This window comes from Cimex lectularius, unplaced genomic scaffold (assembly GCF_000648675.2).
Source record: "Cimex lectularius strain Harlan isolate CLEC.00 unplaced genomic scaffold, Clec_2.1 scaffold233, whole genome shotgun sequence".
Lineage (NCBI taxonomy): Eukaryota > Metazoa > Arthropoda > Insecta > Hemiptera > Cimicidae > Cimex > Cimex lectularius.
The window spans coordinates 1-15453 of NW_019392939.1; the positions used below are offsets into that span (position 1 = coordinate 1).

The 15453-nt window shown below is 34.6% G+C and overlaps 1 protein-coding gene across 1 annotated transcript; it reads right to left on the bottom strand.

Annotated features, from left to right (window-relative positions):
* Positions 1–998: 998 nt before the first annotated feature.
* Positions 999–11869, bottom strand: LOC106664402 (tyrosine 3-monooxygenase). The gene is made up of 12 exons (XM_014390095.2): positions 11790–11869; positions 7286–7422; positions 6728–7204; positions 4397–4508; positions 4259–4303; positions 4120–4173; positions 3973–4038; positions 3425–3570; positions 3174–3357; positions 2954–3110; positions 2545–2877; positions 999–2227 (listed from the first exon to the last, which is right to left on the bottom strand). Exons 3-12 carry the CDS (start codon positions 6794–6796, stop codon positions 1696–1698), a joined length of 1698 nt encoding a protein of 565 aa, XP_014245581.1. The 5' UTR covers positions 6797–7204; positions 7286–7422; positions 11790–11869; the 3' UTR covers positions 999–1695.
* Between the last annotated feature and the right edge of the window lie 3584 nt (positions 11870–15453).

The following is a 15453-nucleotide window of genomic DNA, read 5'->3' on the forward strand; positions in this document are numbered from 1 at the left end:
TATTTTCCATAAGTGTTCTACAACACACATTGATGGCCCAGATTTCCGCCTGAAAAACGGAGGTGTTATTGCCAAGAGGGGAGGAGATGCTGATTCCTTATAGGAGATCTAAGCTCCTCCTCTAATTCTGGAGAATTAAAATAAATGAGATGGCTATAATGGTACCTGACCAAATGAGAGATAAACTCAACTTAAACAGATCCTTCCAAGTGATTAGAAAATATATACCTTTGGAATAAAGACAGCCCCAAGAATCAGGAAGGGGACGTAATATGGTAAACAGATGGTTCAAAGATGAAACAGAAAGTAGGTGAGTAGGACAACTGATAAAAGCCTTTTTTTTCAGCTGTTCCTTTCCCTAAGACTCGCGATATTCACTGTTGAAACATTTTTTGTAGTTTAGGAGTTTAATGTTCAGCCATCACTGACGGGCCACTTTTTTTATGGAACGCTGGAACGTAATTGCTTCAACATTCAGAGTTCCTCGCTGCAGCTGATTTTTCATTATTGCTGAATGTGACTATATTTGTCAGTGTAGCTATGGCTGAATCTATAATCTTCACCCGATCCTTAGCGGTGCATTTAGCATTGCCATTCGAATGGGTTGACCAATCCACTGGGACCTTATTCTACTACAAACCTCTTAGGCATGCAAAGATTCCAAAAGGAATTTTAGGAATAAATAATAAAACTCGAAGAATTGCAGTGCTTTCTTTTGTGAAAGTTTTTTTTTCCAAAAAAACCCTCATTGGATGATAATATAATTTTTTTCATCAACTGTTTCTTTTCCTAGGACTGTTATTAGATGTTGAAGCTCCTTTTGTCTTTGGGGTGTTTGGGCCAAATTTCTTGTAGATCGTGTTGCATGTACATTTAATACTGCCAATCAAATAGGCAGTTCATCAACCTTCTGGGGCACTGTATTCTAATACTAACCTTTTAAGCATAGCAAAGATTCCAAAGGATTTTTTTAGGAATAAATATTTAAACTAGAAGGATTTCAAGTGCACAATATTTTTATTAGTCTCACAGCATAGGTTTTGACAGGTTCAGCACAAAGTATTCGAAGAGAACATTTACGAATAATCAACTAAAAGTATCTACTCAATGAATCTACTTTGAGCTACCACAAAATTAGTTTATATAATCTAAGTTGAGTAATTTTTAATAATAAATATAATCTACGATTTATCTATTATAAATATAATTTACAATTTCACAGTAAATTTACAAAGAAGCGAGTTTTTCTGCAATCAAAACATACAATTTTTTTTACATTTTTAAAAGGAACTCGTATCTTTAAGAAAAATAATACACTCTATTTTCAAGAATATTTTCATTTAAAGTATCGACTTCAGACTACAATATAATATCACTAGTTAAGTATTTGTAATAATACTGTTTGAAATTCAAAAGAAAGAACACAATTATTTTCGAATAAACACATAGGTGACCTAAACAAAATTGTAAGTTCGATGTCTCTATAAATTACTGATTACTATATACAATATAAATATATATTTATATATATTTATAATTAAAATACGTAACTATGACCGAAATATACAAATTTTAATTGAGCCACAAGTCTTTAACATAAAGAAATTGAAGTGCTTAATCGAGGATTTATACAAAGTAATAAAAGTTTAAAAAATGTGATTGAACTCGTGGCCGAAAAGTAAACGCAACGCGGATTTAGCCGAAGGTGCTGCCTCTGAGTTTTGAAAGGGCAGTCGTAAGATGTTGCATTTCCAGATTCATTTGAGAGACTAGGTTGTCAAGTCTGTCGACAGAATCGAGGATTTCGACTTGTTCCGTGTGGGGGTTGTACCTGACTTCAAAGGGGCGAGACATGGTCGAGACCCACCTGCGGAATTTTTCTTTGGCGTCTTCGAAACTTTCGGCCACGTAGTAGATCGGCTGGTATTCCTGGTCTTGGTAGGGTTGAACAGCGGTGGTGCAAGGGTCGAACGCCCTGTGCTCGGGCTTATCGGAAATGGCGTGGAGAAGTTCACCGTAGCTGGAAAGAAGTCCGGCGCCGTAAGCTTTCACTTGTCCGTGCTCTTTGCAAAGTCCGAATTCTACTGTGAACCAGTAGACGGTGGAGAGTTTTTCGATTTCCTCGTCGGACGCACCGAGAGAAGCCAAACCGATTTCCTGAGAAAACTGAGCGAAGCTGGGATCAGCCAACAACGGCATGTGTCCTAGCAACTCGTGAATGCAATCCCTGTAAAATATAGAACAGTCTTATTTTATAATAAACCAATTTGAAAATTTTATTGTGAGGTCGTCTGAGGAAAAATGAATTTCTGTTGGAACAGTTAACAGAATTAGAAGGGGCATCGTAATAGACTATGAGAACCCATTAGCACCTACACCCCTAGTTACGTCCCTTATCACCGTTCAGAAATTCAATTATGTCTCTAGATGAAGTCACTTTAAAGACATGAAATTGCTTTAACCGAGATTTTAATCATATTGACGTTTGCTTTTTGAACATTTAACTTATTTAAAAAAATCTTACAAAAATAAAAAATTACTTACGGTTCTGGGGTGTGGAATGGTGTAGTGGTATGTCTGACATATTGGGTGCTCTGGAACACCCTGAAAGCCAAGCTGGCGAGGAAATCCCTAGCGGTAAGAAGTCCTGCAGCAGGGCGAAGAGTGAATCCGGTGCATTTTTTCAAGAAAGCAGACATTTCTTCAAGCTGGGGGATCTTGTTCGGCTGGAATATACCCTCTTCTTGAAGTTTGGCAAATACTATCTGATATTCCCTGCAGAAATGTTTCGGCATGAGGTCCAAAACTGTGTTGAATACTGCAGTCCAGGTGGAGATTTCGCTTTCGGTGTAACTGATGTGTGGAATGGGATCACCGCTAGAAATTAAAATAAAATGACGTTTGAACATTTCTGTAGCAAGTTCAACGTTTTATAACAGTTTGAGATCCTTACTATTTGTACTCGAAAGCAATGTTGGCGATGGCCTTACGCCTTTCCCTGTATACTTTGTCAGCAAATCCAGGATGGTTCATATCAAGTTCTGGTTCGTATTTGGTCATGAGATGGTTGCAGTTGTCCAGGTCACGCGCGTGACGAGGGAACCACGGGTCTAAAATATAAACAAATGTTACCTCGGGATGTTTTAACATTTTTTTAAAATAATTCTGCGTACTTTTGACGTTAATGCTTTCATCGGAAAGAAGGTTGACTCCTCCCAAAGCAGAACTTTGCCTAAGAGATTTGATAAGCGAAAGGAGGCTCTGGCGAGACATGTCGACCTTGACCAACACATCAAACTGAGCTCCGGTTTGCTTGGATGGACGTGATTCCAAATGGACAATCTGCCCTTTAAAGTTCTGTAAAATCACCAGTTAGTTTTATCTGAAAAATAAAAATTGCATTGGATGCAGGTCGATCAATTACCTCGATGGATTTGAGTATTCTGGCCAATGAGCCGATTCCATCCTTGAGTTTCAAGACGAGCGCGGCCCTCTGCAATGTTTGTTCGGCTTCTTTGCTTTCCCCTGCGGCGTTGCTGAGGATGACTTCTTCCTCAGTCAGACCACAGTCTATCGACAAAAAAAAAAGCAATGGAATCAATGGAAATATCTGGGGCAGTTGTTAAAGTCCTAAGTGATGCACGGGTGGATGAACAAATCGCTTAGGATTAAGGCGAATTTAAAGCCTCCAAGTACAATGGCACAAGGGACGCGAAAGACAGGAAATTACCACCGCCCTCAGTCAAAGGCGATCAAGACCAGAGAAAGAGAGATTTGCCCTTTATTTCAATCCAAAGCGGTCCGACTTTCCCACTTATGATATCCGCGATTATCTCCAAAGAGTGGTTCGCACAATTTTCAACCCGTTTTTCACTTTTAAATAAGATTAAAGCTTTATTGAAGACTGAAATAACTCAACTTGGAGGAACAAATTTAAAGAAAAAAAACGCATAAAAGTTATATTGAAATTACCTGAGTGTGAGTTCCTTTGATTGTTTTTCTCGTAAACGTTCTCTTTGTTTTCATCATCAACATCAACTAAATTAAACAAAATTCATGCTTTATAAAATAAAAAAAATTTCAAAATTAAAAAGAAAACGATAAAATTCAACTACAAACCTGAATGTTTGGTGTCTTGAGAATCTTTGATCTCAACATATTTTTTAAGATCATCTATCAATAAAAAATGAAAATAATAAAAATGAATAATGGAAGAAAATAAAATAAAAAGTTAATAAATAAAATAACAAAGACATACCGTGCTTTTGCTGCTGAGCCTGTGTCAACTGGATATCGGTGTTGTCTAAAATTATATATAACGAAACGTAAAAAAAAAACTCATGCGATAAAAATGTAACCATGCAAAAAAAAGGCCGTGGAAGAGAAAAATTCTCACCATTTGTGCGATTTCTGGCTTCTTCGAGTACGCTTTGCTTGGTCTGCTTGACGACGATGGTCTCGAAGCGGGCGTCGTCGACCAAAGACCTGCGTCTCGCCGGATATCCGTTCTGCAAAACGAAAGGGAGAAAAACCATGAGACGGAATAAGAGTGAAAATCAAATTTTCTTTGTATAAAGGGAACGCAGGTGGTGAGATTCGATCAGCTCAATCTGATCCGGCCCGATTTACAATATTGCACCCCAAAGGGGTATTCATCCTTCTTAAATGTTTCAAGAGTCACTGAGAAAATCCACCAGAATTAACCTTTTTGACCCACAAGTACTGATAAGTATAATTCTTTATTTTGGTATAAAAAAAGGATCGTCCTTTATAATATAACGATTATAAGATCCTACCTTGATCCCCCCTTCAGCCGGCGAAAGTCAACCGAATTATACGGCGGATTACAGAGGTCCGACCTCATCCGAAAACGCCAAGACAAACACGACCCCAAGGGGTTCCGGTCGGTCGAAATATTAATTAACCCGCCAGCCACCAATTTCCTGGGACAATAGAAAGAGAGGAGGATGCCTGCTCGGGACAGGAACGCCCCAACTGATTGATCCACCTCGTTCTATTCCAGGGCAAGTGGCCTGTTCACATTTCGACATGTCACTTATTTTAATGAAATGACATTTAACAGGCTTCAATATATATATTTGGTTTTAATTAATTTTACTTTAAAATACTCCTCTTATAAACATCGTCTCAGACAAATTTGACATAAATGTTAAGAGTTCCTATATTTAGAACCTTCTGGAAAATGGTGTTGATAAATTTTAAACGAATTAACTTGTCTATGTTAGCACTTATTTTAATAAAAATGACATTTAACATATTTCTATATATACATATTCGGTTTTAATTAATTTTAATTAAAAAAACTCTTCTTATAAACATCGTCTCAGACAAATTTGACGTAAACGTTACGAGTTTCTATATTTAAAACCTTCTGGAAAATGGTCGTTGATTAATTTTAAATGTATTAACTTGACTATGTTAGCACTTATTTTAATAAAAAATGACATTTAACAGGCTTCAATATATATATTTGGTTTTAATTAATTTTACTTTAAAAAACTCTTCTTATAAACATCGTCTCAGACAAATTTGACGTAAACGTTATGAGTTTCTATATTTAAAACCTTCTGGAAAATGGTCGTTGATTAATTTTAAATGTGTTAACTTGTCTTAGTTAGCACTTATTTTAAGATATAACGGATTTTTTCTTAATGCGGGATTTGATATACACTTATAGTCGCTGAAAATGACAGTTCGAATTTAGGTCAACAGTAACACAAGGAAGAACCATGCCGTACGGAATTTCTAATATATGATCGGGAGTGATTTTTCAAGGTTAGCCGGATCCGTAACTTGATCGTAACAGTACTAGGTTTCATTAACTTACTCGAAGGCCTTAGACTTCAAGGGCGTCAGTTCATCGTTTCAGCAGGACGGGTCAATCTTTAGACTTTTTCGTCTTTTAGGAGGATTTTTAAAACTCGCGAAACGAGCCTTTATCTGATCGTCCTTCGTAAAAGGGAGTTAACTGGTCACTCGTTAATATCCGATTACGAGCCGGCGAAAGTCATTACGCTTTATAAGGCACGTACCGTTTGGTCTAATGACCCTCGCGCACCTCTCCGACGTTTACCCAATCCCCCAGCGCAATTTTTGTTTATTTTCGGCCCCAGGGAATTTTAAATTATCTCAAATACCTCGCTTTCCGTAAACACTAATTAATCCTTTAGTATTATTGTTTGTACCTTGTAAAGTTAAAACAAATAAAAACAACAATACTTTCGACTAAAGAGAAAGCATAACTAAGACGGCATAACTATGCTTGTATAAAATGTCAACATTGCCCAACAAGATTTTCCCTTAAAAGTAACTTACAATAACAATTAAATGGACTTAGTAAATATATTTATGTATATTGCATTATAAATGTGCTCAGAATTAGTAGAAACAGGACTCATGCATAATCCCACCAAAAATAAAAAAAACCAAACCTTCAAGTAAATATTGCGTGTAAATATTAAAACAATTGGAAATTATTAATAGTACTATGTGAAAAATTTTCAATATTAATTAAAGATCAAATTAATAAATAAATAAAAGATAAGAGAATCTAATGAACATGCTAAAACTATTTTTAGACTAGATTTTACTGTTTTCCCCTTACATTTATACTATTAATTGTGTTAATTTCTGATATAAAAAAGAAAATATTTTTGTGCCATTGTTAATGTTTAAAAATTAATATTGTTATAATTAGTAAAAGTACCTCGATGCTGTAAGATTTCTTAATAGCGAACATCTCCCTGTTCTTCTGGGCAGCTGCTACGGCCATCATCTTGCTCTTCTTGATATTTTCTTCTCGGACGTAATTAAGCAAGGCGTATCCTGCGAACTCCAGCACTTCTCGCCCCCTCGGGTTGTCGGTCAGTTTTGTCTAATTCCAAACAAGGGATGTGACCCCGAAAGAAAGAATGATTGTCTCTCTTTTGTATTTGTTGGACGGTCAACGCGTACTCCTTTAAAAGGCTGCGGTAGTCGAGGTCCTGGGAACCCTTCTTCTGGAAGAAATACAACTGCAGAAATGTTTTTTTCTCCGACTGGTAAGTCACGTCTCCGACTCCCACGAGGTTTGTGAGACTGCGGTTAGAGCAATGTACCCTCCAAAGCGCCGCCTTCGGCTTATATACTCTCCAATCCTTCCCCCACTTGCGCCGAGGGATTCTCTCCCACTTCTCAGAACCCCCTTCGGAAAATCAAAACTTTTTAGATATTCTTTAATGACATTCCCATACTTTGACTTGTAATTCACAGGATGGTGACTCACATATATCGTTTTCTCGATATTTTTCACATGTGCAAAATGATAATAATCTTACAAACTGTCTCAAACCCTCGTCTTGGGCAAATTTTCTTGATTTCCCCCGTAGGCCTGCTATTCTATAAACTTCATGATCTTCTACACTAAAAAAGAAACGCCAAATATCAAATAAAAAATTACATATCGTTGATCGTATCACACATCCTATTTTAAAATAAAGACATCTAAAAATTAAAATATTAAATATCTCCATATAAATAGTAAAATTAAATGTTCATGGTCGGACATCAGAGAAGAAAGATTACATTTTATAACACAAACAAAATTTCTATGATTTAATCAATTACAAATTATCTTGTAACAATATAGTACAAATATGGTCATATTATGATAATACGTATTTTATATTACATGATACGTTGAATTCAAACTATTGATAACCGGTTATCAGCTCATTCGTAACACTAATATCAAAATTCAACCATTAATCCGTGCCTATTATTCCTCGGATGCCAGACAATAAATTGCGAAATATAAACTACTACCATTTTAACTGGTTACATACCTGGTGGAACGATTTGTTGGAAATATATAAAATCACATGCTTAGATAGAAAATAAATGAATGAATTGAACGATATACCTATTGATCACGGAAGATTTGAGAAGAGAAAGAGATTACGCGAGAAAGAGAGGAAGAGGAAGAAAGAGAGAGAGAGAGAGAGAGAGAGAGAGAGAGAGAGAGAGAGAGAGAGAGAGAGANTGTGATAGAGAAAAAAGGTGTGTGTGTGTGTGTGTGTGTGTGTGTGTGTGTGTGTGTGTGTGTGTGTGTGTGTGTGCGTGCGTGTGCGTGTGCGTGCGTGCGTGTGTGTGAAAAAAGATAAAGACACACACACACACACACACCAAAATATAAACACAAATATATCAGTTTATATAATTTATGTTCTGGTTATTTATAGTTAAAATGTTCATTCACAAATACACATGTATCAGAAGATTTGACGGTATTTATAATATACATTTTACCGTTTTTAAAATTGCATTGATCTGTAAATATTTAAAAGTTATAAAGGCAATTGTTATGAGAAAATTAAATATTTGGAATTTTGGATATTTAGATTGGTTATTAGACAACTAAGATCATTTCGATATCGTGTAATGATAACATTACTGATATTTCATTTCATCACGATGAGTTGTATTTATCCTTTATTCATGTTTAGTAAAACTTTCTTCGTTTATTATTTTTAAGTATTGTTCTTGTATTGTTCCATATGTACATCTTGTGATTTATATTGTTGGCCGGAAGTAGTGCAATTTGGTCTAGGTCGGAGAATTCTAATGTCTCGGTTCCTTGTCCTTTCACCGGTAATGTATACCCTTGCATTGTCAAGGACTTAAGAGAGAGAGAGAGAGATAGAGATTTAAAAAAAAACTTAATCTCCGATTCTGCAAATTAACAACTTACCAAATCGAAGATTTTCATTAAAAATTCTTTCACCGTTTTCCCACTTTCAAAGTCGTGAACTACCCCTGAATCTTTTTTAGAGACCGGCTTCCATCGTCTTATGAGCTGATCGGCTTTTTTATACATAGGCAAACCAGCATAACTTACTTTCCGTCCTTTTGGCCTACAAGCGCCGTGTTGCATACCGCCCAATTTAATTTCCAATCTTATAATTGTAATATTATTTAATTACTCAACAATAAACTGTAGTTTTAACAAAAAGCTAATGAGTTATAAATAATTATTTTTATTGCTACTGTATTAATTTTGTTAACTATATACTATTTTCCCCACTTGTAATTTATCTGAAATATATTTAGCTTATTGAGATATTTTATACTAAATTATAATTTATTACTTATTTATATATGTTTTAAAATTATAACTAAAAAATTATTTCTTGCTGATTATGGTAATTAAGCCAATCTTATAGCAAAGGAATTTTTTTTGTTATTTCCTTATTTTTTTGCCTTCCCTATTTCATACTTTTTCTGTTGCTTTTAATTCCCACTTGCCTACTTTAATAGAGATCTAATTCTGAAGGTGACTATAAAAAAGAAGACTAGTTTGAGTTTTCCTGTGAATAAAAGGGGGTGGTTTTGATCTTTAAATGGTCCCTGACCAATATTTCCGCCAGGCAGGACTTGAAATGTAAAAATTAATTATTCATAATTATTAATTAAGTTAGGGTTTGTTAGCTTAGGAAGCCAAGGCGAAAAAGCTGAAGTTTGTAATACAAGTAACCCACAAAAAAAATATTTAAAAAATGCATGTGAAGTATCCTGGAAAAATTCAAAATAAATCTAAATAAAAAATCTTTGTGTTACTGTTTAAAGAAAAAGATTTTTCATAACTATCATTTACACCAATTAGGCTAATTATTATTTATTAATTGTTTACATAAGCTTAGTTACGAACAAACATACTGACACTATTAAAAAGATACAATTTTTAATTTTCTATTAATAATTTTTATTGTTAATATCTTACAGTATAAGCGTAATCGAAACGACGATAAAATCTTAAAATTGAAAATTAAAACATTGGACTGGTAGATTATTTTAACAAAGAGGTCTTTAAAGTTTGTTAAAGATGTCTAATATCACAAAATCATTTACAATTGTTTTATCATAAGGTCATATTGATAGATACGGCAAATTAAGGAAAAAACAATGTTTACGATATTAATTCACAATAATGAATAAGACAGAGGAAAGTTTTATTATCGCTGGATTAGCATCTTTTTCTTCTTTTTGTTTAACAACAACAAAAATCCCGGATTTACTTTTGCATTTGTATTGCTTATTAAAGGGTTTATCACCAATTAAATCCTATCAGAAATAATTAACCTCCTGGACAAACAGTGTCGAACGTTTGAATAATCCATATTTCTCTTCTATATTTTATAAGACATCAAGTATGTCTTATAAAATATATGAATGTGACAGATTTTGGAGGAGTAAATGAATTTATATTTTATAAAATAATTAATCTGGATCAGACGGAATTACAGCTCAGGGTAAACAACACGGGTTGAACATTAGAACAAGAAAATATAATCCACGCTAACACTCTGTATTCCCCAAGGTATCCTTAGCCCTACACTCTTCTCTATTTACACCCGTGATACTTTACGATTCCTGATGATACATTTTGATCATCTTCCACAGCAACCTTAAAACCCACATTTCGACGAATTACGCTACATCCTATCTAAATGAAAACATACTTCTTTTTATGTATGTTTGAGACCATGTACGGCTCATGACAACGGCAAATATCGACTTAATAATTAAAATTTTAAAGATTTAAAATAAAATAAAAGTTTAAAATTTAAACGACTAAACGACGTTTCAACTAAGAATCCAAGATCCTACGAAACATAGTTGATATTTTACATATCCAATCTTGCTATCTACACAGACCTCAAGATTCCTTTCATCCATAACCTGTCAAGCACCGGATCCTTAAATTCCACTTCACCTTTTCAATCCCCAGTAATCCATTCGTAACCGAATTTCTCAAGACCTTTTATTGTCACGGCATGCTGCGAATGTCGTGCAAGAGCTCAATGAACTGCCATTTATGCTCAAGGGCATTCTTCCCAAACACCTTCTTGTCCTCAAATCCTATTTTTCCACCAGATATTTTCAGGTTTGTAAGAGTCATGCACTCCCTGCAATTTGCCAAGTTAACGCTGGTTCCTCCCAAGATAGCCATATCCTCTTTGCAGGAAACGTCTGCTTCTTCTTTAACAGTTAGATCTATATTTAATGATGATACACCTCTATTATGATTCTGTCATCCCCCAAAGAAACCATTAAATTATGTATCATTTCCCTTCTTTGAGTCATCCGTATATCATAGAGTGGAGGATATCATTACCACTATGGCAGTTTTTTTAACCTAAGCATCCAGCCTTTCTTTGTTCTATTATTGGCCAACATGCGTAACTTGCATATATGATCATGAAGAGAATGAGGGAAGGCCTTAAGGTCATTTTAGGATTTAGTCGTGTGTTTTACCACTGAGTCTTAGTGTATGCATTTAACCTTGTCCTTGTCGTGGGTTCTCTTAAGGCGTACATTCCATGTTAACCTTTTCTTGGTTCCTCAGGGTTAGAAGTCTAAGATTTAGCTTTTTCCTGATGGTTGGCACTATTGTCGGCTAAGTATTCAACACGGTACGAAAATTAATTAAATAAAATTTTAAGTAATGAGTACGACCAATGAATCCCGTTTTGATTACACTACACAATGGTCTAAGTTTGTTGACTTTTTTTAATTCACTGATAATTAAACTTCATAATCCGATCTTTTTGTATATTGAAATAATCTTGTTTAAATTGGCTGTGTGTTGAAAACGATTAAAATGATATTTTTGAATATTAAACAGCTACTCTTTCATCAAATGTTTTTATTAGTTCAACAATAGACGTTAGAAAGTATAGACTTATAAATACTAAATGAAATAAAAAAAGATATTTTATGTCTGAACCCACCTCAAAAACATTTAATCCTTGGGGCGGCGTGAATCCACTCTCTTTGCATGTTTTTCATTCCCACTGTCGGGATATCTCATAAACAGAGGATTTATGAAATTATCTATAGAAGAGTGGGGAAATTCAATAGGTCAAATTGCCCAGACGGCGAAGACCCCTGAGTTGCCCTTTCTTCGACCGTGTCAATTTTATCAACGTTTATTTTATTTTATTTTATTTTTTGCAAATATTATCAATGGAGCTGCTATCACGCGTTTGATTTTATAATAAAAAAAAACCCAATAGAAAAAACTTAACAGGAATCCCTGATTTTTTGTTTAAATTAAGGTTACATCGCCAGTTAATTTTTATCGGGGAAAATTTTGTTCCCTTGGATGAACAAGTACGATTGTAATAAAAATCGTCTACCCATCCAAAATATTATTTAATTTCTGTTTATCTTCAAAGATGTTTTTATCTTTTGTTTTGATTCCGATTTATTTAACATTTTAATAAGTTTATTATGATATAACAGAATTGTAAGGTCAAAAGAAAACCCTCGAATAAATTTAATAGCCGTAACTGGAATAATTCATCCAAAACGTGTTCAAATTTTAATTAAAAGTTACGCCTGAAGTGAAGTATGATTTATAAAAAAATAAATGACAATAAAAATTAATATCAAGGTTGATTTATGGACGTGTCAATCATGTCATCGACAACGACCATAACTCACTTTTGCCTGCAACTTACAGTAAAAACCGTTTAATCGTCATCAATATTTTGATCTTTCTTTATGATAATTTGGAATACGTCTCCAAACAGATAAACTACGTCATCACAAGGCGATATGGATTCGCTTCACGACCAGATGTAAGTCAAACTTATAGATTATAAAAATGGCAAAAAGGAGGGAAAATTCAAAAGGTGGGGTTGGGATGGGAAGTTGGTGTCCGAGTGGATCGAGGTCACGATAGCTCAAATGGTAGAGCAGCGGCGTATCTAGCCGAAGATCGTGGGTTCGAATCCCGCTCCTGCCATTGACTTTTTTATCTCAACTAAAAACCTTAATTAATTGTAAGATATTAATTGATCAAGCGGACCACGAAACTAGTGAACTTTTGGATTACTTACTGGGTCCGACTACCATCGCGGGTTTTGATGATACCCAGAATTCTCAACTCCAAATTAAATTTCAGTAAACACATCACAAAATCTTGTTAACTTGTAAAGCTGCAACTAGATAAATTTTTCCTTTACATTGAATGCAATCCGAACTGGACGTACTAAAGGGATACAAGATGACAAAGGCCTGTCTCAAATTTCAGACTTTTTTTAGTTTTTCGGATTTTAAAAATCCTTACCTCCACTGTGACCTATATAGATCTACTGTGAAACTCTTGTATTTTATAGCCATACCTTGGAAAGTGCCTTTTTGCTATAAGCCTCAGCATTTTTTTTATGTGCCTTTTCGCGAACCTCTTTTGGTGTGAGAATTGTCTTACCGAAGTGGCTAATACTTTGCATTTACAAAGGATATAATGCCGATGTCTCTGGGTCCTCCTGACTGTGTCGGCATATTTCTGTCTGCTTTGACCATCATTTTTGGGTAGATGTGAAGAGGGCGGTCGCCTGTATAGAGGCCTATAATTTTCCTCAAATCCTGCCTGCTGAGAGAAAGGAGTTCCTTCGCCTTCATTTTTGAGGGATTTATAAATATTTTAGCTTCCCTCATATCTACTGCAGTGATGCCAGAGTTTGAGTTTTTCTTTGACAAGTCATTTTTCCAGTTCCAACTTAAGTACAAACTCCTGTCCTTTTGTTTGGATAGTTGGTCAGCCTACTCTATATCTTTATATAGCGGAAATCACTTTAAGGTAGTCTTGTTGTGTTTTCCTAGAGCCATAAGAAAATTTAGGATCTCCTAGACACGTATGGAGTTGAAAAAATATTTAGTACCTGACTGTCTGAGATGGACCTTGGTGCTTGGAGACTGTATGCATGGACCTTGCTTGGAAATTTTTGTGATTAATAGTGCAAAGGCTTCCAATTTCAGCTTACTGAGTTTCACGTAATTACGAATATTGGAGTTAGGAGGAAATCCGTATATAATTATCAAACCGTTTTTAGCAAACTTGGGGCCTCCAGAAACTCAATAGGTCCATCCATACGAGCCTGCAGGAAATACAAGCATATAATCCTCATACTGAAAAACTAACAAGGGAAGGGTATGGACGTATCAGCTAATAGAACTTGTTTTGGTGATACTAAGTCAAAAAATATTACGTGACAGAGCGTTATTACCAATGAGCCCTAGAAGTTGAGATTTTATTTTATTTTGTCTTCCTGCCTTTTTTGTGAATGTATTTCAAGGTTATTTTACATCAGTCGATTTATTTTTGCACCTAGAATAAGAAAATAATACGTAGGATCAGATGAAATGAAATTAGATATATTTAAAAAGTTAGCGCCATTGGTTCGATCCCACCGTCGCCCGTGGCCCTTTTTCACGAACACTTCCCCCTTAGCACAATGCATCGACAAATACACACGTCTTCCTTGGCTAGGTTCATAAGATCATTTAAAAATAATAAAAAGTTTAAAGTAGGTTATATATTTAAGTTATGTGAAATGATCTGATACGCTTAGAAGCAAATTATTCTAGTATTGTAGTCAGCACCTTCTTCCTCCCGGGAAACCGAATTATTTGTCTCTGTATTTTTAATTACGATTCCTTGCCTAGTGTTTGACGAGAGTACATCGTTAAAATAGGTTAAACTTGTACTTGTAACTTGAAATAAAGTTGTTTTTAAAAAGGAATTCATAGTTGAAGTTATTTATCTGCCGCAGTCGTTAGGACGGCAAAGGATTTCAAGAGGACTTCGAATACCATCTGTTTCTGTAGTTAATTTGCCGACGAACATCATCTGCATTTGGAAAAGGACATGGTATACCTTGAAGTAATATTGTAGGTCCAGAAAAATTTATCTTTCGATTTTTTAAAAATTTGCACAAATTTACACAAACATTTACTTCAAACTTAAGTATAAAACTTATGTATTTCTAAAACTGCATAGAATAATAAACATACATAAAAAATAATAAAACAAGAATAAAAATAATTTCTTTCAATTAATTATTCTTTTCGGTTTAGTTGAAATGAAAAAGTTAAGTGTCACGAGCGGGATTCGAACCCACGAACTTCGGCTTGCATTTCAACCAAGACCTTACATAAAAAGAATAATTAATTGAAAGAAGTAATTTGGCCAATCAGACCACTAAACATACTGGATTTAATAATAATAATATAATTAAAAAATAATTATAAACAATACAAAAGGAATAAAATTTGTAAAATGGCTTCAAAAAGGATTCAAGAGCTAAATTTTGGTTTAAATCAAATACCCACTTTCGATGGTAATCCGAACCAACTAAATAGTTTCATTTCTGCTGTGAACGAAGTACAAGTTCTTTTTGGTACTCTGAACCCTGATCTAACCGAATATGAAAAAGCAGTTACCTTTATAGAAATAAAATCAAAATTAATAGGTAAGGGTGGGGAACAGACAAAAAACCACACATTTCACACATGGCACGACATGAAAAATCATTTACTGAAAAGTATCGGACATCTAACTTGGAGATGATAATGAACGAAATCTCGTATTTATAAACGAAAAGTCCG

Coding starts and splice junctions, on each gene's coding strand:
- LOC106664402 (XM_014390095.2), bottom strand. CDS start 6,796: ATGATGGCCGTAGCAGCTGCCCAGAAGAACAGGGAGATGTTCGCTATT. Junction 3,358..3,424: donor GAATACTCAAATCCATCGAG/GTAATTGATCGA, acceptor GTGATTTTACAG/AACTTTAAAGGGCAGATTGT. Junction 3,111..3,173: donor TGAAAGCATTAACGTCAAAA/GTACGCAGAATT, acceptor TTTATATTTTAG/ACCCGTGGTTCCCTCGTCAC.